The 26483-nt window shown below is 37.5% G+C and overlaps 3 protein-coding genes across 5 annotated transcripts; all 3 read right to left on the minus strand.

Annotated features, from left to right (window-relative positions):
• Nucleotides 1-736: 736 nt before the first annotated feature.
• On the minus strand, nt 737-4268 carry LOC137741045 (F-box family protein). Its single transcript, XM_068480855.2, has 8 exons — nt 3877-4268; nt 3281-3600; nt 2917-2992; nt 2471-2581; nt 1920-2094; nt 1703-1821; nt 1269-1329; nt 737-1172 (listed from the first exon to the last, which is right to left on the minus strand). Exons 1-8 carry the CDS (start codon nt 3955-3957, stop codon nt 1102-1104), a joined length of 1014 nt encoding a protein of 337 aa, XP_068336956.2. The 5' UTR covers nt 3958-4268; the 3' UTR covers nt 737-1101.
• A 4579-nt stretch (nt 4269-8847) lies between these two features.
• LOC137712182 (uncharacterized) lies at nt 8848-10196 on the minus strand. Its single transcript, XM_088685144.1, has 2 exons — nt 9897-10196; nt 8848-9499 (listed from the first exon to the last, which is right to left on the minus strand). The coding sequence occupies exons 1-2, from the start codon at nt 10095-10097 to the stop codon at nt 9269-9271; spliced, it is 432 nt and encodes a 143-aa protein (XP_088541270.1). The 5' UTR covers nt 10098-10196; the 3' UTR covers nt 8848-9268.
• Nucleotides 10197-21059: 10863 nt separating this feature from the next.
• Nucleotides 21060-25678, minus strand: LOC137738467 (WAT1-related protein At4g19185). Of its 3 annotated transcripts, XM_068478094.2 has the most exons (7): nt 25388-25678; nt 24941-25003; nt 24714-24830; nt 24281-24566; nt 22246-22401; nt 21638-21789; nt 21060-21548 (listed from the first exon to the last, which is right to left on the minus strand). In XM_068478094.2, exons 1-7 carry the CDS (start codon nt 25591-25593, stop codon nt 21335-21337), a joined length of 1194 nt encoding a protein of 397 aa, XP_068334195.2. In that variant the 5' UTR covers nt 25594-25678; the 3' UTR covers nt 21060-21334. The 3 variants fall into 3 exon arrangements, with proteins under 3 accessions (XP_068334195.2, XP_068334196.2, XP_068334197.2); XM_068478095.2 differs by lacking the exon at nt 24941-25003; XM_068478096.2 differs by lacking the exons at nt 24714-24830; nt 24941-25003.
• Between the last annotated feature and the right edge of the window lie 805 nt (nt 25679-26483).

Raw genomic sequence — 26483 nt, forward strand, 5'->3', positions numbered from 1 at the left:
AGACGTTTCATATATGTTTTTTTTTTTATTAGCAAATTTATTTTTATTTTTTAAAACAAAACCCTTGCAGGATGATAAACATGTTATTACAACAATTTACCAACTAGTACAGTGGTTTGGTATAAGTTTGAAATTCGACATATGAAAATGAAGTACATTTCAATCGAGTGCTCAACAAATTCAATCCTTTATACAAACAGATTTAATTCAATTTCGATCATCTTTGCATAATTTGGGTAACTTGGATTGCATTTAAAAAAAAAAAAATCGACATGATTGAATCCAATGACTGATTTGCTTGTGACAATTCAATCTAGTTGATTTTATCTATTTTTTCTTACAAGTTGGGGATTAATTGGGAACTAAACATGGACGGCTGACTACCATGTAAAGTAGATGGCGTCTGGATTGAGAAGGGTGAACTCGAAAAACTCTTGACTATTTTCATGGATCTGGAATTGCCGACAAGGAAATGTCTAGTACATTATAGAACCAAATTAATCATTCATTTTTAAGGCTTAAAATTTGATGATAATTGCTTCATATTTAAATATATAAGTAACAATGCCCATGATTTAGTAAAAATGATAATTGCATAAAGAGGAAAGAGGAAATATCTGCCTATCAGATAAGACAGAAGTCTAAAGGAATTAGATTCCCTCCCTCCCATTGTCATTAATGATTCTTGCTCTGGTGGTGCATGTCAGTGTGTACGGAATGGAATCAAACCCCAAAATAAAAGAAAAGCAAAGCAAATTTAACTTGCAATTCCAAATAGACAGCAACATCAACCACACCGTATCTCTATCTCTATCTGTATATAATAATAATAAAATAATAATACAACAACAGTATACCTATTGTAAATTAAGCTCTTTTTTTTTATCTTTTTTTTTTTTTTGGATACAAGAGAATTAAGACAACCCACCAAGGATTACGAGGTGCCGCTGGCTTCCCACTCAGCCAAGTGACTCCAGTCTTGGGGTGGGTGGGGCCAAATGCAAGGGGCCTGCTCTTTTTTCTGTGTGCGCCAGCCGCATGAGTGACATGTGCCTGACCCGAGAATTTCACTCCCACCTAGATGGACCTGTGGTATTCTGTTCAGACAAACCTCAAAGCATCCTCTAGCTCCTTCTCATCAACACAATTATATCCCATCATATAAGCTCTTGCTGCATCAAAAATGGAAAATTAAGCTTGCACATAATTAACATTACACTTCTCTAAAACCAAAACAAAAAACAAAAACAAAAAGGCAAGTTAATTACCAAAGCGCCCAGATCCCATGAATGGTTCTGCCTCGTCTGTCACAGCTCCTTGCTGCTGCTCCTGAATTAAAGGAAATGACCAAGCATTAGCAACTATACAAACCAACTGAAACAAATTGTTCTCTACAAGGCTAACAACTAACCAAATCACCTAGTGCATTTGAAAATTTTACAAGAAATGAGAAAACGGAATTGAGACACTTAGTTGATGTTTGAGGGGTTAAGTAGCACATTTTCAGAATACAGTGGCAAAGTGAGACTAAAAGTGAGTTTCAAGGGGCATATCAAATTATCAATAATTAAGCCCGACACAAATAAATTTCGACTATTTATATCAACCAGAAGATATCTCATGGGGAAGAATGAGAGGCAACTTGATGACATTTTGTTGTATAATGACAACAAATTGCAAGGCAGGGGTGATGTTCACTCACAGCATCTGACTCCGTTTCTTCTGGTGATAGGAGCCTATCGAAACAGTGCCCAGATATTGTGCAGACCCAAAGCTCATTGGTCGGATCCATAACAACTTCTCTGCAATTATCATCACATACTGCAGAAGGAAACATGAAAAATAATTGGATGAGACTTAAGTCCTGCACAAAATTCACACACGAACGCACAAAGTACACGAAATTCATTGATACCTACCATGAACCTGGCCAGTGTTCTCACAGACAAATACATCTCCAATTTGGTAGTAAGTGCACTTTTCACCTGAACAAGCATGATCAGCTTCCGCCTTATCAGTTAGGCCTCTTCTACTTTTCCATATAGACACTTGATCAGCTACTGTTGTGTCAAGAATTATCCCGTCATCATTCACCTTCACAAGCAAATATGAAAGTTAAACCAATGAAGGTATAAATGTGTGTGTACATACATACATCCATATACATACATATATATATATATATATATTTATATATAAGTAGAGGGAGAGGGAGAGAGAGAGTCCCGCATGTTACAACTAAATGTAAAGGTTAATAGAAGGTTGAGTGTGACATACTCAGCACTAGAAAACTACTGAGAAAATAATACGAAAGATCTTGTAGTTAACACAAGAGAAAACAATTATGCATAAGGTTTCAAGAAGCATAGCGGTCAAGGCACCACACAGGTCAAGGCATAAGAGCAGGCTCCTATTATAATCTCACACAAAACGATACCACACAGGTTAAGGCAAAGGTAGCACCAGTTACCTGTGAAGGAAGAGGTGCTTGGCTTCTTTTGGCAGCTTGCATTTGAATAAAATATTCCTTGTACTCAAGTGTGCAATTCCTAACAAGTTCCACCGTATCCTCCTCATCACGCTGGGAAAGAGAAAGAATTTGTTTAGGCTAATATCACTTAATCTAGGTTGCGGCTGCAAAGCAGCTTCAGGTTTCATGTGCGCATACAATATGAAAAATTCAGTTTTTCAAGTCCAAACTACAAATTAAGTACTTTTTGTGAATGCCCATGATGACTGCAGCAGCAATTACTACAAATTAAAATAGAAAATAAAAGGCCACTATCATTAAGGTCTGGTGGTATTCCTCTAGACGTGTAAGTGGGAGGTATCATGTTCCACTCAGGGATGGCTTGTTTGAGACCTAATTATTATGGCTGACTAAAATAATAGTAAATAAAAAATAGATAGAAGTACCTGAATATAAAGTTTTTTCCATGGACATTCACGCAGCTTTCTACTAGGGGGTAAATGACCCCATCGCATACAGTACCTGCACATAGCCGCACAAACACATTACTCGCAAGAGGATGAAGTAAATTCAGTGCATTTATCATCGTTAAAGAATCAACAAATCCATACTAGGGAGGGAATTTGTTAAATAGGAGTTACATAAAGCTCTTAAAATTGCGAACAGGTGTCGCCAATAGATCAGACATTTATTACATTCCGGTAAATTAATTGATTTGGGAAGATAACATAGGAAAATAAAAAAGCTTTGGCGTCAGAAAGACTGAAAATTGCACAACTAGTCATACAAAGACTTGTAAGAGTTACTTACAGGCGGCGCCATAAGGATTCATCGGAAGCGACATGACTTAGAAATCTACAGACGAGAGAGCAAGCAAATAGATCTTCAGAAGAGAGGAACTTGAGGATGTGAGGGAAGAGTTCAGGAGGGATTTTGCTGAAAATGCCAGTTTCAATCCTCACGGGCGAGTTCCCGCTATTGCTACTGCAGCCGATGGCGCTTTTTGACTGAACAAACCCGGAAGAAGATGCGCTTTTCTGAAATTGAGGGTCTTTCTCAGCCGTATCGTCCACTAGTCGCATTTTCTTTGCTTTGGGCTCCTCTGTTACCTCATCATCCTCCTCCTCCTCCTACCATGCAATCAAAAGCCCAACAACAATATCAGTCACATATTCGTTCATGCCAGTGTACTTACTATGTGATATGATTATAGAACAAATTACCCCGTTTCACAAAAAAAAAAAAAAAAAAAAAAAAAAACCTAATTCCCGCAAAATTGAAAGTAAGCCTCATCACGCAGAGATCAAATTTTGAAACGAATGAAAGCTTTGTCATATTAATAAAACTGTTTAAAGACAGAAATGGATCAAACCGAATCGGAAGAAAGACAGAAGAATAAGACAAACCTTGTCTTCTGAAACCTCGGAGAGCACCTCCGATTCAAGGAAATGAGCCAAACTCTCGTCCTCATCCTCTGATATAGTCATGTTGCCGGCGGAAGGAGACCAGGGAAGGGGGCAATTTCAACGGACAATTTCTGGCGGAAGCAGAAAAATCGGCTTTGAAAGATTGAAAGCTTGCAGATTATCAAACGTTTCTGGTTGCTGGTTGTGGCTGAGATAAGGTGTGCGGTTCGGGATGATCCTCGATGCTATACTATTGCTAATTTGCTAGTGTCCGATGGAGGAGAAGGTTAGAGGTGGGATGCGAGGGAAGAAGGGAGGGGAGCACGGAGAAGAAGGGATAGGTTTTTTTCTCTTTCACCTTTGCCCTTTTTTTTCCAAAACTTTAAGGAAACGTTAATTCTATTTTATTTTATACTATTTATTTCATCTGTATCGTAAAATTCAAAATTTTCAAGCTATTTTTATTATTTTTTTTTTGTTCATATTATCTCGTTGTTGCAACTCTTTCATTAGTTGGAAACCAGATGCTAAGGCCATCACGTAATTTTCCGTAGACTCTTAGTCGTTTTTTAATTTAATATTATTTTTTATGTTAGTATTATAAAATATTGTACAAAAACATAAATAGCATTGAGATTTTTCTTAAAGCAAAAATAAATATGAAAGAGAAAAGCATATTCGTTTGAGGATGTGTTTGGCTTCGATTTCGACTCTAAGAAAAAAAACAAAAAAGATGGAGATAGCATTCGATCTTTAAACTTTGGTTCAATTCCAGCTTGCCACTTAGTATTAGCGGTATTTCTTTTCATTTATAAGTGAAAGGTTTTAGATTCGATTTTCGTTAAAAACAAATTTGAATCACATTATTGTTAGCATATTGTGAGGCTAAGCTAACCCCTTCTCCTTTAGGTCATCTCCAACCGAAGAGACTAAACATAGCCAAATTTAGAATTATAGCCCTGCTAGGTCATATTCATATGTCATAAGAGGATAAACATAGGGAATGTTATTGGCATTCCAAAAATTTCATTCTACACTCCTCACAACTCACAAGTGTTTTTTTCTTTCCTAATATAGGAAGTTTTGAGTGTATAATAAGTTTTTTGGAGTGCTAATAACAATTCCCTAAACATAACTCTTTAGTAATTTATTATTTTAAAATTCATTACTAACTTAATTCACCAACTCAGTAAATTTATCAACTATTCAGCTATCATCGTCAAATGGGTTCAACGAAATCAAGTCATTCTCACAAAAGCCCATCCATAAAAATCCTAATCCTAATTAAAAATAAAAACAAGTGATTATAGGAGTGGACAAACGGGTACAGGAACCGCGGGTCGGGACGGGTAATGGCGGTTCGGGGCACGTACGGGCCGGTTCCTACTTTTAAAAAAGAGAAACGGGGCGGGCATTTGTGATTTTCGATTTAGGCCTGTTCCTGGAGTATAGGAACCCCGGGTACCTGGACCGGCCCATTTGTAATTAAAATGGACGGACCATATTGATGAATAAGCTATCATATCTAACATGAACCGTTAGTTTTAGTTTTACCCTAAGTTCTCTATCTCTCTCTCTCATCTCGACTCTCACTCTCACTCTCACTCTCTCAGTCCCTCCTCGACAATTCCCTCGACTCTAATCGTCCTCCCTTTCACTAACCGTCAATTCTCCTCGACGAACACAACGACACCACCCATCATCCTCCTCGACAACATCCCAGAGAACCTAGGGGCCAGGCCATCACCCCTGCCGTCGATTATCTCCTCTTCGATAGCAACCCCATCACCTTCGTCGAGGACACTGGTACCAGCCATCAGCCCTTTAAAATTTAGGTAATTTTGAATTAGGGTTTTGTTATTAATTTGAAAATTTGAATTTTGGGTGTAGGGATTTTAGGGTTTTTAAATTGGAATTTGGGATTTTAGGGTTTTCGAACTAGGTTACTAGAGTTAATTTTGCAATAGATTGATGATTGAATTGATAATTTTATAGTTTGGTTTATAACTTTATATTAATTGTTTTACAATTAACGTTTGTTCTTTGTTGAAGAATACAAAAGAACAAGAGCAAATATTATATCTACAAGTTCAACCATCTCACCAAGTGTTCATGAAATTGAAGCTCCTCAAACAACTCGAACGAATAAAAGAAAAGGAATTGTGGTAATATTTAAAACTCAAATGAATAAACTTTAAATTTCAATGAGGATAATATGATGTTGGATGTTAAAAATGTCATGTTTATATTCTATTTTTGCTTAAAGATTCAATGAGGATTATTGTTGGAACTTGGGCGTTGGATGTTAATTTGAAATTTATTGTGGATGTCATGTTTATGTCGTTTTGGATTATTTAATTCTTGGAATTTGGATGTCTTGGACTTTCAGATATTTTGTATGTTGATTTGATTTTCAGATGTTGGACGATGTAATATTGTTATTTTGGATGTATTGCTAATTTATGAACTTGGATGTTGGACTTTGTATTTAGATTAGATGTGAATAATGGTGAATTTGTGCAAAATTTGCATAAATGTAGTCTATGACTCTGTGCAGTTGCAATATGTGCAAATCTGTGCAGTTTGCAAGCTGTGCAAAATTCAAATATGTGCAGTTTGCAATATGTACAAATTTTATTATTATTTTTTTTTTAAACAAAAAAAATAAAAAAAGACCCATAGACCCTACCTGAACCGGCTCGTTTCAACCGGGGCGGGTAATATCCGGTTCATATATTAGAAAGTGTAATCCCGACCCGGCCCATTTCATTTGAACCGAGGTCTAGTCCGGTCCCTTCAAAATTGGGCCCAGCCCAACCCGTGCCCAGCCCTAAGTGATTCACTTCCATAACTTACCCAAGTGGCAAGTACCACCCCCTTTCGGTGCTAACTCAAAATGTCGTCGTCATGAAGTTATGGGTCTTTCCCAATCAAATCCTCATCGGCATCATCCCCCTACCCAATACCCACACCATCTCCAATCAAAACATTTTGAGCTTTTGATTAACTAATTGAGAGAGATGAGTTAAATTGTGCCATGGAGGATGGTGGTGGAGATTTGTGAGCTCGAACACGATAGGAAGAGTGGATGGGCGACTATGGGTTTATGATTGATGTGGTAAGGAAGGAGGGGAGAAAGGGAGGGGGAGAGAGAGATATACCTGACTAGTTGTATAGAAAGATGAAGGTGATGAAGTTGGAGATGGTGAAAAAGAAGGGAAGAAGCGGCGTTGAGAGGCAGAGGATTGTAGTAGAGAAGAAGACCCATTTCTTTCTCTCTTAGGTTGAAGAGCAAACGGACTGGGCATCAGGCCAAGATTGGCTAGCCTGGTAGTCATTTGGTCATATTTTGGCCGGATGGGTCCCACTAATTTTTAGCCTAGACTTCTGCTGGAGACGAGTTTTGTCCAAATCAAGCCATATTTTGGCCTTTAACCCTCTCCATTGAAGATGACAAACCTAAAGCCATGTTGAGCCCTATAGCTCTGCAAGAAATTAATTTTTAATTAACAGTGTCATACCATATTTTATACCCTCTCCAACCGAGAAGGCCAAAGGGCCATAGGCCAAACATTGCCCGTTTGACAAAAAACCTATCTCTAACTGAAGGGGACTATTTTCTAGCTCCCTCAATAATTTATTATTTTAATTGAATTAATATGGTTAATTGAATTAAATTACCATATTAAAATAAGATTTTCGGACATATTTTGAGTGCCACTTATCGCTAAATGATAAGTTTCCGGATTTTTTATCTTTATACAATAAAAATGATGTGAAAAATTGGTGAAGAATTGAAATAAAATGAGGTAAGATAGTATGAAATGGTGAAAATGAGATGAGAAATGGTGTAGAAATAGCTTATGTATTTATAGGAAAAAAAAATTAGAATTTGTATTTAAAAAAAAATTCATCTAAAAAAAAAAAAATTCAAAATCCAAATAGTAACCTAACATCAACTGGGTTTGGACTGATGCAAACGAGTTGGCTGGCTGCCTCCTTTTGGCCAACCCGTTGACTTATGGCTGGTTTGGTATTGCTGTGCTTTGAAAAAAAGCTGATTCTGCTGTGCTGTGAGAATAAGCGGCTGTGAAATAAAGCAGCAGAGTGTTTGGTAAACTTTTTTGTAAAAGTGCTTTTGGAAAAAAAAAACAGTATTATAGTGTTTGGTAAACTTTTATGTAAAACAGATGTGAAAAAAAGCCGATTTTTCAAAGTTGGGTTTTGCAGCTTCTTGTTTTTGGCTTTTTTTCACCAAAAACTGTGAAAAAAAGCTGAAGCTGAATGTTTACCAAACACAAAAACAGCTCCCAGCTTTTTTTGATACCAGTTTTTTTCAGAATCACCTCAATACCAAACCAGGTCTTAGTGTATGAATTATAGCCCGCAAGGACCCACAAGCCCTTTGGCCTAGTCTTCGGTTGGATACGTTTTTCGTGTCAAAACGGACTATATTTTGGCCTATGGCCCTTTGACCAAGTCAATTAGAGATGATCTTAGTGTAAATAATATTGTTTATTCAAAAAAAAAAAAAAAAAAAAAAAACCAATGTGAAACAATGTAACTTTTTATTTGAATGAAAAAATGTCAAAACCGCAACCTTCCGTCTCATGGACAGCAGCATGGTTCCTCACTCCTCTGCGCATTTTGATTTGTCGGGAACCGCCACCTGCTCAGCATCTGCTGGTTTTATCGTTTTATCATTGCAAATCAGAATGGGCCTTTAACTGGAAGCCGAAGCTGCGGCGCTCAAGTGGGGTTGTCCCATGCCAAGCGTGCAGGTTTTCGGGAGATTTTGGTGGAGGGTGATTTCTCTCCTCTTTATCAATTTAGCCAATTGCATGTGCCTAGCAAGCTCTACAACTGGATCGTACTTGTATTGGGGAAAAATACTTCACTTTTCCACATTTTCATGTGATCTTAATTTAATAATTCAATCGTTTGGTAAACATGAATATCATCTTAAGAGAATTAAAGAACTGTCGTAACATCTTACATAAAACAGAAGGTAGACAATAGAAGATTAAAACCTTAATCCAAGAGATACATGACACAATCAAGAAAAATTAATCATTGAATCTCACTTAAATAATATTGCATTCAGACGAATTAGGGCTAGAAAAGGAAAAACGAACTCTTTGACGGATGCAATGTAAGTTGAATTGGTCATGAAATTCGAGCCTTCAAGTAAAATGCATGATCTTAAAACTAAATACGGATTGTCTCTGTCTCAAGAAAACATAGTGACATTTATTCCAAGTGAAGGAAAAAGTTGAGTGGATGTGCCAAATCTGTTTTAAGGAGGGAGGGAATCGATAAACAGAGGTAGAACCTGAAGAATCAAAAGTACTTGGAATACGCTGCAATAGACAAGCAAGGTAGAATCTTGTTATTACTTGTTTTTGGAGGCCTTGCCTTTGGTCTTCTTGGATTTATTGGAATCTTGTAGTTTCTGGTCAGCCAGATGCGTGGGGGTGGCAGCGGATGTGGCAGTGCTTTTAATGCGAGAATAGGTGAATTCTTGGGAGAGCAATCGAGTGATTTCAGCGACCCCAACCCTCGATTTTCCATGTAATAACGTCTTCAAGTTCTCCTCCCAATTACGGTCCTTTATACCGGGACTCTGCACCATTCAGCGTCAACATCCAAAATCAAATTCAATCACTCATTCGGAAGCATATGACCGAAGTGGAGATTATCAAAGTTGAAAATGAAAAACAAAGGAAAATCATCGATGCCTAGGGTTTAGAAACCCATATAACATATACATTAGTGGTACTGGTACTGGTGGTGCAGGTGACATAACAACACTTAAAAATCAGACAAACAAACAAACAACTGTATTATGATAATGCTATGATTGCAAGATATATAAAGGAATATCGCACAAACAAAAATAAATAGGGGAAAAAAACCAAAACCAAATGAACCCTAAAAATATAAATTGATAGAGAATTCCATTTTATAGGATAAATAAAAAAAAGGGGAATCGAAATGAAGCCCTAGCCTAACCTGAATACCTGGTGGTTGTAGAGGCCAATGAACTTGGAAATTAAGAGTGCGGTGGGAGAGCGAGAGCGTTCTGGGATCCCGAGAAACTTGCACAAATCTGACTTTGAAGTTTTCGTCTTCACTTTCGCCGCTATTACTTTCGCCTCTGAGAAACCGCCACCCGCCATCAGCGACCGGCTTGCCCTAGCGGCACCGCTACCACCCGCCATCCAAACTCACTCTATCGATCTGAAGTTCTAAACCGCTGCTGCTCCTGCTTTATCAAACTATCTACTAGGTTGTAATTTTTGAGAAAATGGGGGATTGACGACTGACGAGGATAATAAGTGGGTATGACTACTCAGACTTAATTTTTTGTTCGGCCCAATTAAAAAATGTTGTGTTTTTTTGTTTTTATAAATCTAAGAAAAATGAATAGCATGTCTATTATTTTTAAAACAATAAAACATGTATTAAATTTAGTGGACAAAATCAAAAGATGAATACTTAGCACTATCCAGTTGATAATGCCTGAATTTCGATCTACTATTTAGTTCTTGAACAAAAAAATCGAGTATTGATTCTTAAATTTGTCTGAATGCGAAATATTTCTATTTTGTCCTTTAAAACTCTCTTCTCAATAATGCAAGTGTGATCAACTTTTTAAGTCATTAATGATGGAAACCAAACATCAACCGCCACATTTACATAGTATATAAAATATGATCTAAAATAATGGGCTGACAATTCTAACGGTGTACATACGTTATAATGAACTCAGAAAAAACCACACATGTTTGCGTACCGTCGCTTACATTCAAGTGTTATAGGAAAAAAACAAACACTAGTCCCTTCTCAAGTTGAAATTACATCTATAGATTAACCAAATGCATATCCTTTAGAAGAGAATCACAGCCACTTCTATGAATTCAACGACATGAAATGTCCACTCGTTCCAAGGTTACAAGAAACCGTGTTTTTCGGCAACATCATAGCTGAGGCAGAACCAAGAACACGGGACAGATAAATTGGTTGGTTCAGTTGACTCGTAATTAGGTAGAGCTCATTTCCACCAGGACACTTTCTAAGCCTGGAGGTGATGGTGGAGATGAGATGACGACAAACATGGGTGTCTACTTCTACCGTTCCCCTTCCCCTCCCTTTCTACCATCGTCCTATAGCCAAAACTACAAATACAAAAGCGCTTGTGTTTCCTGTTTGTACTTTTATGATGCTTCTCATATTCGGTTTCACCATATAGATACAACAAGAGGGCTTGTGCCTATCTCTGCTCTTTCTATGTCTATTTTGCTTCTCTGTGTCAGATTCGAAAGATGAATTAGAATCCGGTGTCTGCTTTTGCCACTTTTAAGGGGCCTGTCAGGCTCAGAGCCTTCAGATGAATTTAACCTGTGTCTGCTCTCGTCCCTACCGTAATGCCTATCAATCTTGGAATCTTGATATGAATGAGAATGCCTATCAATCTTGTTCTTTGTGGACTAATAATAATAATCGTAATAATTCCTTTTTAAGTCTGGAGACTGGTGTTCCTACGAGGGCAAAATCATTTGGAGTTGGAGTGTGTATAAAGTGTGTAAGGTGTGGATGCCACTTTGGTACCAAAAGTTCCACACCTTACACAACTGTGAACCTCAATCACTTTGAATAGCAAAAGACGCACAAGAAAAACCCAAACATGATTTACAGAGAAGGGCTAATTACATCTTTAGCCGTGTGAAAGCAATTTCATGTGGAGTACCTCAAAATCATTAAACTGTGAGGAAATAAAAATCTCAGTTCGATATCACAGCTCCATTTTAATTGTAAAATGTATTAGTCAACAAACAATCAAACAAATAAACAAACAAACAATAAAAAATAAATACAGAAATCAAAAGGCTAGTAGTGGGGGTCGGGGTAGTGCAGTACGTCCCTCGTGGGAGACCTCCTCAGTATGACGCTGACGCTAGGCCTGGATCTGCTCTACGATCCACTTGTGGCACTGATTGGGGTAAGAGAGAGGGTGCCATGACTTTTGATTTAGGTATGAGTGGCTCCACGCCGTGCCTAACTTATTCTTGTAATCAACCTCCTCAACTCCTCTCCTCCTCCGCCTCATTTGTCTGAAAATCTCTTGCTCAGCCTTATCCCTCCGTCCTCTTCACCTTCCATCCCTCATTCCTCTTGTCAGTTCTCACTCTCTTTATTTTAAAAACTAATGAAAAAGGGCTTGAAAACTTTGAATTTTAACGATAAAGAAAAAATAAAGGGTAAAGTGAATAATTTTTTAGTGTAAAAATATGATTTTTTGTTAAAGTGAACAGTACTGCGGACTTTTCGTTAAAACTCCCTTATTTCTTCCTCTAGTAGAATTAGATTCTGGGTTTTCTTCCTTTAGATTGTTGATGCTTTTGGTACCGCCAATCGCCATCGGCGGATGGAAACCTGAAATACATTTCGGCATTCTATCAGCCCATTCTCTTGACCCAAAATACGGATTTGGCTTATTGGGCCTTAGTGCTTGGCCTATTCTCTCGGCTTCTAAGTTCTGCACCATAACTTCCATCTGTGATCAACATATTTATACTGTAACTTGCTCATGTCATAATGTAATAATCAAAGTAGTTTATTTTACTGAAAACATGACTTTAATGTTTTAAACTTAAATTTTCTTTTATAAAAAATTCAGATAATTTTTTTTTACTTAAAAAAAATCAATAACTAAGATCTACATAAGAGAATTCATTAATTTCATATTATTTACAGCTTTTATAATTTTTCACATGTCTAAAATACCCTTATTCCATATTTGACGTACGCAATTAATTGTACGGAGATAATTAGTGATTTTGCAATTAAAAAAAACACATTACGCAATTAATCATAAACATTCATTACACTTGTAGCCATGATCAATTGACTGATGTTTTTACCAAGTCTCTTTTTACTGTTCAGTTTCTACGCATTATGTCCAAGCTTGGCTCAAGGAATCCCATCCATCTTGAGGGGGAGTGTTGGAAGATTGAAAGATTAGAGGCTATGGGGAATCCCATTGACACAAGTCTAATCCTCTAGTCAAGTAGGGTTTTGAGTTTTACTCAAAGTGCAATACAAAGCTAGAGTTTAGTCTTTTGTCCAATGTGCTTATTTGTGTTGTAATTAACCTTAAATTAAGGAATTTGTTCTCCTTGTTATTGTAAATAGATAAGGAGTGCTTTGAGGAGTGATTATCGGGTTAAGTGTTGTTCTCCCTAATCCTTCCTTCTATATATGTTTTCTATTGTAACTGGTTCCATTATGAAAACACATCAAAAATTCAATAGTATGCTACTTCAATTTTGTTTATTCTTCATCGGATCTCATTTAGGTCGAAGCGAGGGAAACTGAGGGAAAACCAAAAACGGAAAACGGAAAACTCTCCCCTGCCTTTTGTTTTCAAAAAATGAGCTGGAATCCCTAAATTTTACGAATGTTAATTGGAAAGTAACACACCTAAACCCTAACATCGTGCGGCTAGACTTTTTTTTCGTTATTCCTCTGTCACGTCATCTTCATTCCCTCTCTTTTGCAACAATCACAGTTATCTTCCAGAAAGTGCCACATAGGCCGCCCCCATCGCCGACAAATTGAAAGGGTGGCGTGGGTGGGGAAGTTGAAAAGCTTATAGGGTTGAGTTTATTTATTTAATTATGTTTAATTAGTTTTAAAAATTAGAAAAGATATATTAATTAACAAGTTTACTGGGTAAGAAAATAGGACACATGACAGCTAATAAGGTATATGGTAAACATACAACAAAGTTAATGTGACCCATAAATATGTACATATATGCAGTTGATATTACTATTTGTAGGTATGGTAATAGTAAGAGAGATTTTCTAGTGTGATCGGTACTCAGAATGATACAACACATGTCATTGTACAAATAGTGGAATATGTGTGTTAAAAAGTTAATAACTTAAAAAATAAAATTTCCACCACTTCTATAAAAACACGTAATATACCATCCGTATTCCCGTCACAATGAAAAATTTATCTAATAGAATGTTGTAGTTGTAGGTGGGATTTTATTTGATAATTGAAAGGAATGATTGGGGAATGATTGGGAGACTTGAAAATCAACCCACTGTAATCCAAACAAATTCGCATTACTATTATTATCGGCCAATCATAACTTCATAAGCATGAGCACGCCCATGGTATCTATTATCCACCATCCACCGTCCGTCAACAGACGATTGAATCCACCATCCACCGTCCACGGTCTACCAGCTATAGAGTATCTATTCCTCGGCTCCTCTTTCGGTCTTTCCCTATTCATAAAAATAGGTAATTGTTGTAGACATAATTTACTGAACAATTATGAAGGTCAGAAAGAGAAAGAGGGTGCGGCATAGAGAGAGAAGGAGAGAGATGTGTAATTGTGGGTGTGTTCTATTCCACCCATTGTACCTTTATTTATAGTAGTAGAATATGTAAAAACTTTTCCCCTTAAGATTACAACTCCTAATAGGTAATATACTCCTAATAGGAAGATACATTCCCATATCTACTAGGATTTACACAATCACATTCCTATCCTAAATATGACTGCAACACTCCCCCTTGGGTGTGTAAATACTTAACAAACCATCGCATCAGATTCTTCAACATATAAGGTAGAATAGTTGATGAAGTCATCGGCACAACGGGTTATGAGTCTCAAATTTACTTTGAAGTATGCATTTGTAAAAACTCAGAAAAACCTTGCTATGGTAAAACCCAAGGAATGAGAAAAACCCATAGACTAAGGAGAAAGGTAAAAAAAGTATGCATAATGTCTAAAACGCTCGTCAAACTGGACAAAGATAGTGAACTCAACGGAGTATGATCATTCTGGGATGGGTGCCTCATTAAAACCTAGTTAGGTAGCAAAAACCCAGTGGGAAAAATGCTCCTAATCGTAGGGAAAAAGTTTACATTAAGATTATGTGAGTATGCTTCAAGATACTCCCCCTGAGTTAAACATAACTTCTAAATAAGAGAATTACAAGCGATTCAACTCAGATAATTTACGCATACAAATTCCTTGGACGAGCTTTTGAAATGTTTGGGCAATGACTTGGTGAAGAGATCGACCAAGTTGTCTTGAGAACATATTGCATGACTTCAATCTCCTGATGCTTTGCTGATGGAGATGTAGGCGCAATATGTCTTGGCGTTGACTTCGTTGATGTATCATGGCTTGGTCGGGTTGATACATGTGGCATAATCTTCATGGATCGTCGTCGGGACTTAACAATGGATGAAAACACAACACGTACTTCAAAATTCTCAACAAGAACTCCTAACCATGTCTCACTTGTGGCGTAGTGAAATGAGGTGAGTCTTGGAACGATTCAAAGATTTCGCAACTAAGGTCATATCGTGGACCTCCAAGATATTGCGATATCCCTAATGGTAAAGACATAACCATTTGGGGATTTTGCCTTGCACTGGTTTGATAAGTAACTAGCGTCAGCATAACAAACAAGGCAAGCATCATTCCGAAGATCAGGGGGGTTGGATCCGCTGAGATGCGTTGTGATTTGCCCATGTAATACCTTCAGGGTACGTCTTTAATACCAATTCAGTGGATGCGTGTAGGCGCGTTACTGCATCTTTACCTATAGATCAACAACGAATGAGATGTGCTGTCTAAATACAATGAGCTAAGTACAATGAAGCGCAAAGTTGAACTTTAGATATGGAATTTCAGGTTCCATAACCTCTTCAGGGTCTCATGTGCATATAATGTATGGATGGTCAAATGTATACTCAAAAGTAACACATTCGGGGTATAGTTCGACTGGTAGACCAAAATACTGTCAGAAGAATGCTTGAACTTCAGGTTAAAGCATAGACGAGTTTTCCCAAGATCCTTCATCTCAAATTTCATCTTCAGATGCGAGACAATTTTCTCAAGCTCTTCCGGAGTCTTAGTGAAATTCGTGTCAACGACATAAACTGTAACTCTAACAATTTGGAATAAGACTTCATAGTTTAACACGCAAGGGCATAATTCATATCCCTGACTGATCAAATAATCATGTAGACGGGTATACCACATATGTCAGATTTTTCAATTCATAAGTAAATGCCTCAAAACGAGTTAAGAGGGTTTTCTGTGGTTTTGGAACTATTTGAACCAGTCCATGCAATTCTTCGGGAACTTATATGTAAATCTCTGTATCTATATCCCAATGGAGAAAAAACTAACCACATTTCATAATGCTGCTATCAATCACATGACATTTGAGAGAAACCTTGTGCCATAAGGCGTCAATCATATCGCACTATTTCATTCATCTCATAACTCTTCATTTCCCACTTGTAACACAACAGGGTTACCTTGGGCAGTGTAGGAACTACGGGTCCAAAACAGACTTTGGTAAGAAATTTGACCTGCATTGTAACTTTAGTTGTCCAATCAGTTCACGTTGTCACTTAATCAACGGTTGTTTTTCATTTATGTCGGTAGCTACCATATAAGTGAAAAACATTATCAATGATAATCTCATTTCAATTCCATTTAGCTCATCCAAACTAGTATATTGAACCAAAAACTTTAAGTCTCGGGAGAAATCCGGATAAATCTCATGAGATGGAAATGATTTGAGACAACGATTGAGTTTAGATTCATTGTTGTGTCGTGTCTTCCTCTTTTAGGAAAGTGAATCCTACAAACCGAATGATTTGTCGTGCTCCAGGCCAAGACAGATTGATTGGCTATTTGCTGAAGTACCAGACCGTTAAACAGGGGAGTCCAAACCGTCCAACGGGGGCGGCACACCCTCTAGGGATGTTGACTCGACGTCTGTTAAGTACATCTATCATTGTAGACATGTTTGCAGCTGATATATGATCTCGTCACTTTAGCTAAATCAGAGGAATGCGTCCAGAGCAATATTCTGAAATCTAAAATTCATCGCACTTACTTATCATACATGTGCGGTACGGAGATCAAGATAAGATATAGTGGGTAACGTCCACGCAAATTCACGCCGTTTTACAGGAACGTTGACGTTCTTATCTCCCCCTAACGGCGGAAAGACTGTCTCATTAAAGTGACAACCCACAAATGAGAGATAAAGAGATCGTATGCAAGGGCTTTAAGAGAGCTAGTTTGAAGGAGAATCATGATCGACAAAAGATATACATCATTCTTTGAGGACCCATGGTGGTATGTTGCGGCGGTGTAACTTGGCACATGGAATGCACACCCAAGTGCGTAAATACGAAAATCGTCAGGTTCGTACCCAGTAACTAATTATAACGTCATATAGGTTAGGTGGCAATGAGCCTCAATGCGGACCAACATAACTGCGTACATGCATGGTCCTAGGCAGAAACCGAAAACTTGGTATGTTCACCAAAATTCTGGTGATCATTTAAATTGCGCTTTATGATCACTAGGCGAGGCTATTTGGGGTGAACATGGGAATTCAATGTTCAATTAGAAACCCAAAACGACAAGCAATACTTTAGCGAAAAACCTTTGATATAAACTTTCTGGCATTATCTAGTTTTCCGGAACTTAAGGGATAAGTAAAGTGGTGAACCCATAATCGGCCATGAGGTTTAGCAGCAATGTGTTTGGACAAACATGTGACTAGTTTGTTGATTCATCAACCAAAACCATAAGTATTTATATGGACCGCATTTTGGTTGGATTAGTCCACATATATTCCCTTGAATCTACTATCAAAAGAGAGTCGTGTCGTACCTTTGCGAGGAATGATATAGAAAATCAATTTTCCTAATGAGCATGCTTGGCAAAGTGTGCTTGTAGGCACAATATCCTTACTTCAGATAAGGAGATGCATTGTAGCATCAGTGTTCGACCTAAGTGTCCTAAAAGGTCGTGCCAAAGCAAGTAAACTGCTCATTCACTAGGCTTCAGGTCGGCCACATGTGATGTATTCCCAGTTGGAAGACAACCCATTGACCCCAAATCAAAGCTTCATGCTCATTTTTGGAGGTGGTGCAAATATATTTCACTCTATTTTCTTCAATGGTTTCATTTATGATCACTGTCATCTCGAATATCCTTAAAAACTCAACGTCAGGGAGAATTTAAGTCTCTTAAATGGTGATGCAATACCATTCATACAACGAGGAGCGTGCCAATGCTCTTAATTAGGTTGGATAAACCTGAAGTCGTTGTTAGATATGTGATTTAGGTGTAACGTTAGTGTGCGTAATACGCATTCATCTAGACAACTAACTTTCCCACATTCCAACCTAATCACGTGTTTAATTGAATCGGTCACATGTATTAAGAAACATGATTCAATTAACTCATATTCGAGGACAATATCAATAAGATTATCTATAAGTAAAACATACACCAAACTTGAATTCAAGAACATGGAAAAATGTTCACAAAGTAAATGGTTTACTAAGGGGATTCGGCCAACAAGGCCATCCATGTCAAAATTCGGTTCTTCCAACGATGTTTGGTGGAGCAAAAATTAGTTTCACATATTGACTATTAGAATGGTACTCTTTAACAACATTGCTAGGGGCACGAACAGGTGCATAACCAATGATCTATTTCATCAAGATGGAAAAAGATTCTGCAGGGTTAAGGTTTAGGAATATTATCCCTTATTCTTGAAGTTTTAGGTCTTAGATGCCAAGGATCATGCTTCGGACATGATGCCACACCTTGGCAGACCTTAATTCTACCATATATTTGTGGTAGTAATCAGATCCAAGAATGTGGTAAACTTCCGCTTTCTACACTGCTGCTTCAGGGGCGAGTTAAAAACATGGAAAGACGAGAAAAATATTCTCCAGTCAAAATTCGATCGGATTTATAAACTTCAGAATTGTACTCATCCATGGACGTAATCATGGTGTGCTTTGGGCAATATGCCGCATGATCACATGGTCCGTAGGAGCGAGCCAAAGAGCCATGGAATCCTCGTTCGAGAGGTATTTCCATTGATAATACTTCGGGCATAAGTGTTCAAATGAAGATCATGGCGGAGGCTTATTAAGCTCTTCCTTGCCATTATTGGCTTCAATGGTTTCTCAGCTTCTTGATAGTCAGGTGGAGATTCACGTCTTGTACCCACATAATGTGGTTTTTATTAGAAACATCCAAATCAGAAAAATCGAACTTGTTACAGTTCGATAATCCACTGAATTGGAGGGAACATGATTGTGATTAGTGCTATGGGAATGAATCAACCATAAGCATCAAAGTTAGAACATTCGATTGCTAAGACATGATTTTCATGAAAAACGTCGGGTTTTCATGGTTGTATTGTTTTATGAAAACTTCAGGTTTCAAATGCACTAAATTTGAAACTACAGGTTTAATTTAGTTTTATGAACAATTAGTTCATAATGAGAGGTTCCTGTAGGAAACATAAAATGCAATATGCTGATTTAAGTATAGTGGATTTGAGTTTCTTCGAGAACTCAAGTGTGAGAGCTTCGTTACTACGAAAGTATGTGATGGTTCAAAGTATAAAAATCAATTATTGAATCGTTAATGTCCAAAAGTGATCTTCAAGTCAATAATTTTGGATTCATTTTAGATTAATGGACTGCATGTCACTTTTAATTAATTCAATAGATTGAGACCAAACGGGATCGATCATAGAAGCAAAAATAATAATAACATTCAGGTTAAAATGATTTAAAATGCCAAAAGTAACATTGGGTCGAAAAAGAGATGCAGCCCGACACACTTTGGTTGGCTGCAATACATGGCCTTGTAAAAAATTATAGGCCTTTAGTTTCGGGTCATGGCTGCAAGGGTGGGCCACGACTGAGATGAACAGCCCATCAAAGCAGGAAAAAAAACTTGGCTGCTTTTGGGCTTGGGTAAGGCTGCGGTGCAGCCCAACGTACAAAGCAAGCTGCAAGCTTGCAGTTGAAAGCGAGCCGAGCTGGAGAGAGGCCCAGTAGCACAAAGGCTACTAGCGATGGGCTGAGGTGCAAGAAGCCCAGCACGTTTGCTGGCTTCTGGAATTGACAAGGGGCTTGAAGCTCATGCACCAGTGGACCCAAGCTGCAGGCTTGGTCTAATTTAAGCCTAAAAAAAAAAAAAAAACAGTCCAGTCACATACCCATGCTTCATGCTTGGTGTGTTTCGAGGCTAGGTTCAGCCACAAAAAATTTCCCAAAAGTTTTAAAATTTTTTTCTTTCTTTTTTTTCGACAATCTTAGGGTTTGAAAAACCCTAATTGCTTCTAATTTATTTTATATAATTTGACTCACAATTTCCACATAACATTTTAATTGTGTGATGCATGAAACAAATATATATATTGAAAATATATGAACATATACAATATATATATCGGAAGGAAAATGTAAACATAGGGGGTTCATGCATCATGGAGAATGTTTTCATACTTCGTGGACATTTCAAATATCTTCCTTTATTTTAAACATACTTGATTAGCAGAAAACGACAAAAGCCTTTGAATTTGTAGAAGATCCTTCTCGGAAAGCCAGAATTGTATCTCCACTGTGTTGTATCACGTTCAACACAGAAAAATTAAATTGAATCAATAGCATGTAGATCAATTTAATAAAATAGTAAATTAATCATAAGAAGAATGATTAAAACGTAATACTCCTCTGATTGAAGAATAAACTCTTTTTAGCGCAGCGTCAAGAGCGTGTTGATAATGTGTTGTAGACATAATTACTGAACAATTATGGAAGCCAGAAAGAGAGAGGGTGCGGCATAGAGAAAGAAGGAGAGATATGTGTAATTGTGGGTGTATTTTATTCCACCCATTGTGCCTTTATTTATAGTAGTAGGATAAGTAAAAACTTTTCCGATTACAACTCTTAATAGGTAATATACTCCTAATAGGAATGTAAGATACATTCCCATATCTACTAGGATTTACACAATCACATTCTTATTCTAAATATGACTGCAACAGTAATAAATAATCATTCCAAAAGCTTAAAATATTTGACAACTTAGTAAACCAAATTCAACATAAAACTCAAAAACCATTAGAAAACTCATTTTCTTGTTTGGTTTATTAAGTGGTCAAATATTTTAAGCCTCTGAATCTAGATTAATATAATATTGTGGTTAATATGATCCTAATAAAGGGATTTGGATCCCACCTGGGTCCAAATTATGGGAATCCTAAGGATTCTCACATCTTAACCATTCATCATACATCGTAAGATCAGAAATCATTTAACTTTTTTTTATTTAAAATTAAACACCAATAGTACCTGATGAAAACTAGCTGCACAATATACGATAAACGGCTAAAATATGGAGATCCCTAGGATCCTCACAAAATGAATCCAAAGGGGATCCTCTTCCCTCATGGAGCAGGACTCAAATAAAATACAAATAAATAAAGAACACGACTAAGGACAAACAATTTCAGACAAATTAAACAAGGATCGATATTTTGAGCAATTCTCCTCAACTGGTTTACTCTCCAAATTCCCATCACATGTCCGATTTTGGTACTGAACTGGAAGGCCCTGAGAGAATCAGTCCTCTCTGGTATGGTATCTTGTTAATTGCTGTATCTTTCTGGATGAGAGGTTCCGAGACCCGAGCATCGTGAGGTATAACGACTTCCAAAGCTGCTTGTCTTTCTTTCAAAGACGACCAAGTTATCACATACAGACCAGTAATAATTAGTATTCCTCCTAAGACACTGTTTTCATAAAATGGAGACCAAATAAGCATCACTCCAACAAAACGCCAGCTTGGCCACAATTAATCAAGTACTGGATGCGAGCAAACCTTCCCAAATAAACTGGGCTTCCAAGGAAAATTCTTGACAAAAATGCCGAAGCTGCAGGTTGAAGTGGATTGTAAAGAGCAACCAAAGCAGGCCCCAAAATCTTATTGCTCCACGTCAGCAATCCAAAATTAAGGGCAGATGCAACAGTTCCCTGAAAACCAATGAGTAACAATTGAACCGACTTTGAACTGGCCATATAAAATGTGCCCATCTTCATATTTATTCACATTAGCTATATTGGAAAAATCATATCACAGAGGAGAAAACTGAAAAGAAATGTTAATAGCATTATTATCGACTGTCAGATATAAAATTTGCATAAAGTTACTTGACATATAACTTGTACACGGAGAACAAGATCTTTATCATCAAGATGACATGATGGTCTTTCTAGAATTTTATGAGAAGCACTCTCTTATCTGTTGAATATGCCGCACAGGGTTTTCATCAAAATATATGGTTTCTAATCTTTTAAATCACTAGTACATCAAGTATGAAACCACGTCAGTCAACCTTCTTCTTTGTAGACAGAACGAATTAAGAGAGCTGATGAAATTTTGTAGATAACAAAAGATTGGGCTACATATATCACTAATTTGTAACCTACAGCGTAAATAACAGCAAAAAGCTCAGAGTGTGTCAAGCTCCAGTCTGTTGACTCGTTTGTCATAAATAATGCAGTAACCACCATCAATAGTGCGCCGAAGAAGAATGAATATGCTGTAACTGACAGGTTGGCAGGATATCTTCTCAAAAGTGGAGCCTGAAAGTTATGAAATGTTAAGTATAAATGTATCAGAAATAGAAACGCATGATATGATAACTATATATATGTGGGTATCCTAGCGGTTGAGTAAAAATTTATGCACCAATGAAGGGTCAGTCTACCACACTCTCAATATGAATTGTCATGTCAATGGACAATGTTTAACCAGAGCAATCGTAGGAAGCAAAGCTAGTTTTGAAACCACAGTGAATTTTACCCTTCAAACAATGTAAGAATTTTACCCTTCAAGTAATGTAATAATTCAAAAGAACGAAAGCATACACAAGTTACACAACCATTTTCAACAAAGATGGATTGAAGGTCAAACTCCTCTCAGTACAATAGTTAGAATGCACCTACTTTGAGCAATGGCTAATTCTAACGATGGCTTAAGGAATTGGGGGGAACGTCTAGGACAAGCAAAATAGGGCATAACACGAAGGAGTCACAAAATTCCAACAAAAAATCAGCAAATTAGGCATGTCAAGGAAGCAAGGACTTAATACACAGTAAAATCTGATGCTTTCTATCTATAGAAGTGATCTCTAGGATTGCAGAGCTAGTAGTCAATGTAACCCTGATCCTACCTAGCAACGAACTTTGATTTAACCTTCCCCTTAATTTGTAGAACCCTAACTTCACAAACTCCCAATAATTTGCAACCCTGATCCTAATTTCCCCAAATATGATAAGATATAAGCATGTCCAAGCACACTACATATGCACACATAAACTGAAATAAGTTTATCTTGGGTAGGCCTCCTACCTTCTTCATTTCTATTTCAAAATTATCAAGTAAGATGGTGAAGGTTAGAAAAGTAGATGTGGGATTTCCTTTGAGAAAGGAGCAATAGGGGAAGCAGGAGAGATGTTGAAAAGAGATCAAAAGATAGATTTGAGCTAGCTATTGGAAATTAATTGAAACGAAAAGGCCTTGTCAGGAAAGTAGTTGTGGACAGACGAAGTTTGCTATTGCAAAGCTTGCAAAGTCATTAAAAAAGAAGGCGTCGTTAGGAAAATGGTTATGGAGTTACCCTCAAGAGCTGGACTTATGGTGGCGCTCTTATCATTTGAAGTAGAGTACAGAGGGATGGGTAATGTTTTGCAGGTGCAAACTGAAATCTTACTGTCATAAGGAAAAGCACACCATGCAACAATTCACAAGGAATTCTCTGCATGAGAGTTACGTAGTTTAACAAACTTTTGCCTATGTCCATAAGAAATATAATTGGTACAAGACAAGTGGGACCACTAAAGTCCACTAATGTCCAAATATAATTCTACAATTTCTTGCTTAGTTGCGGTATGCTTCAAGAAAGTATTTATGCTTCATTCTCTTCTCATTGTTATGTTTTGCACAAGGAGGCCACTACTTTTATTTGGAGGAAACCGTTAAAATCGCATTCAAAGTATAGTGGGTTTGTCTGAGAAACAGTTTCTCTTGAAGGGTAGAGTTTAGGGAGTTGGTGCTACGAAGCTAATACTCTTTGGCGACGTGCAGTTTTGGCTTTGGCTTCTTTTGGACTGTCTTTTTGCTAAGATAATTTTCGGTATTCTTCAGGTTAGTTTTCATGGAATTGTTGTCCATCGTTTCTTTTTAGTTTTCATGGAATTCTTGTCCACCATTTCTTCCTTTTTTTTTTATTAAATTAAATTTCTTATTTTCTATCAACAGACAGTTAGAAGAAGAATAAAACGGGAGAAGGAGACGTAAGAATGACAAATGGACAATGAAAAAGTTATATACACAAATAAACTGAAAACAGTAGCACCAAACAAGCTCCAGTAGCACTTTAAAAGAAGAAAAATCACACTTAAGAAATAAATGAGATAATTATATTCGACAAATAAAGATAAAGAGTATATATTCATGCACCTGAAGGGCTAAAAAAGCGGCCATGCACATACAGTTCCCTAATAAGCATAAAACTCCAAGATGAAAATGGTCTAGCCCAAACTCTAGAAAGCTAGATATCAACCATCCAGCTGGCTCTGGTTGACCTTTGGCACTTATTTCGCTCTGTGCTGCAAAGTCTGGTTCTGTATATCCAATCAAAGGAGGTCCACGAAATAAGACCATTAATATGGCTCCAGAAACACATAAAAGTGCACCACCAACCTTGGCCTGCCCTTCAGTTCTAAGCAAGTTCACTCTTTCTGTACTGCATGAACAAGTTCACATATGATATTGAACAAGTAATATCTCGTGCAAGTTAAACATGAAAATGTGTTTATCTCTAAGTATAGACAGATATACGGGTGCATAGCACCAACCTAAGTAGATAAAAGTCGAAAAAATTCAAACTGACCCCATTAAAACAGCAAGGATAAACGTGAAAACTGGGATAGCAGGCTGTATGGCCGCAGCATAAGTTGGATTTGTGTAGCCAAGACCAATAAGAAACAAAAGCTGGTTGCCAAAGATCCTATTTCATATAAAGAAGCAGCAAATGTCAAAGGGGTGCTGTGCTGCATCAATTGTAGCAGTAGATTATAAGTAATCAGAATATGGCCATAAAGTAGTATCTTGTGTTACCCAGTTAACCCAAGAAAGAAAAAGGACATGAAGAGGTGTTTATTCATTGGTTGTCGAATCTGTCTGCAATGCAATACATACAAGAGAAGAGAAATGTTAGAGGATGTTGTGATCATCATGATTCATGTGCACAGGACAGGACAGTGATGAAGAAGATTAATTCAATTGCATAATTAATTTCCAACATGATAGGTTAACTGCATCGATAATAGATTATTAGACAAAGTCAAGCTAAATAACCAGTCTTGGAGTCTCTTGTAGTATAATCTAATAATTGTCATGGTCTGAGCATGCAATACACTCCAACACACCCACCCCAACCCACACCACACGACACGATGAGTAAATGATCACATGATCACATGAGCAGCATGTGAGTGTAAAATGGATGATGCAATGTGAGGAAATTGATAAAATCAGATAAATAAATGAAAGAGAAGCGCCTACTTTTCACGGACATAGGCGATGGGAGCGAGGATGCCGAGTGCAAGGAGGTTCCGGTATACGCAGAATACAACTTGGTTGACGCCAACATTGAGGGCTACTTTGGTAATTACATGATATCCTCCGCTGAAGAGCTGAACCGCTGCCATGGCCGCATGTGCCCTCCAAACATCACCTCCTCCAACTCCAACCCCTGCCGCCGCTGCCATCTTTCTCTCTCTCTAAGCAGGAGAAGGAGGAGAGGGAGAGAGATTTGGTTAATTGGTTGGGGTTAAGAGAGACAAGAGTGGTATGTGGTTGTGGACGGGACAGACAAGCCCTATCCTCAAGCCTTCAAGGCTGTTCGCTAGTTTTCCATTTTCAAGATTCCCTTTCCGTATATTGCAAAAGGGGGTAATTACATTTTATCCATAATTGCAGTCTCATATAAGATGTAACATTTTTAAAATATTTTAATCTTATACATTATTTATTCTTTCGTTTTAATTTCATACCCATGTTAAAAAATTTGTAAAAATTTATGTTACCGGCTTATGTGGACGTCGCGAATCCCACAATACACGTGCGACATAGATTAAATAATAAAAAAACCAAATTTAAAAGGATTTAAAACTAATAAAACTGAAAAAAAACAAAAAAAAACAAAAACTAAACTAAACAGAAAAACTAGAACCCAGAATAAAATGAAAAACAATGAAAATCCTCTCTTTCCAAAAGCCCTAGATCCTATTTTCACCACCGCCCCATCCTTTCGCGACGGAGTCGGCTCAAGTTCCTTTCATTTTTCCAGTCATCGGCCTCAGGACGATGGGGCATCGCAATGAGCTGGAAGACACAGAAGAATTCTACAATTATCTGCAGATACTGGGCAAGTACCAGGAGAAGCTGCCCATCACGATGGAATCAAAGTCCATGCGTTTCTTAACCCACCAATCCTTCTTCTCCGCTGTCCGATCCGGCAACTTTGCGGCGCTGACTCAGGTGATGTAGAAGCTCGCCAAAGACGAGCCCTCCTCAAATGGGTCGCTGGTCTCCGCATACAATAATATGGAGGAGGGAGATGTGGGTGAGGTTAGGCATATTACGCTGGTCTCTTCAA

This window comes from Pyrus communis, chromosome 15 (assembly GCF_041283825.1).
Source record: "Pyrus communis isolate YQ-2024b chromosome 15, ASM4128382v1, whole genome shotgun sequence".
Taxonomy (NCBI): Eukaryota; Viridiplantae; Streptophyta; class Magnoliopsida; order Rosales; family Rosaceae; genus Pyrus; species Pyrus communis.

What these genes read in the sequence shown, in the direction of transcription:
- LOC137738467 (XM_068478094.2), bottom strand. Translation starts at nt 25,593, where the DNA reads ATGGCAGCGGCGGCAGGGGTTGGAGTTGGAGGAGGTGATGTTTGGAGG. An exon ending in ATCGCCTATGTCCGTGAAAA is followed by an intron (nt 25,004 to 25,387) that starts GTAGGCGCTTCT and finishes ATTGCATTGCAG; the next exon opens with ACAGATTCGACAACCAATGA. An exon ending in TTTTTGCTGTTATTTACGCT is followed by an intron (nt 21,790 to 22,245) that starts GTAGGTTACAAA and finishes ATTGGTTTTCAG; the next exon opens with GGAACTGTTGCATCTGCCCT.
- LOC137741045 (XM_068480855.2), bottom strand. Translation starts at nt 3,957, where the DNA reads ATGACTATATCAGAGGATGAGGACGAGAGTTTGGCTCATTTCCTTGAA. An exon ending in GAATCCTTATGGCGCCGCCT is followed by an intron (nt 2,993 to 3,280) that starts GTAAGTAACTCT and finishes GGCTATGTGCAG; the next exon opens with GTACTGTATGCGATGGGGTC. An exon ending in GGAAAAAACTTTATATTCAG is followed by an intron (nt 2,582 to 2,916) that starts GTACTTCTATCT and finishes TCTCTTTCCCAG; the next exon opens with CGTGATGAGGAGGATACGGT.
- LOC137712182 (XM_088685144.1), bottom strand. Translation starts at nt 10,097, where the DNA reads ATGGCGGGTGGTAGCGGTGCCGCTAGGGCAAGCCGGTCGCTGATGGCG. An exon ending in TTGGCCTCTACAACCACCAG is followed by an intron (nt 9,500 to 9,896) that starts GTATTCAGGTTA and finishes TGAATGGTGCAG; the next exon opens with AGTCCCGGTATAAAGGACCG.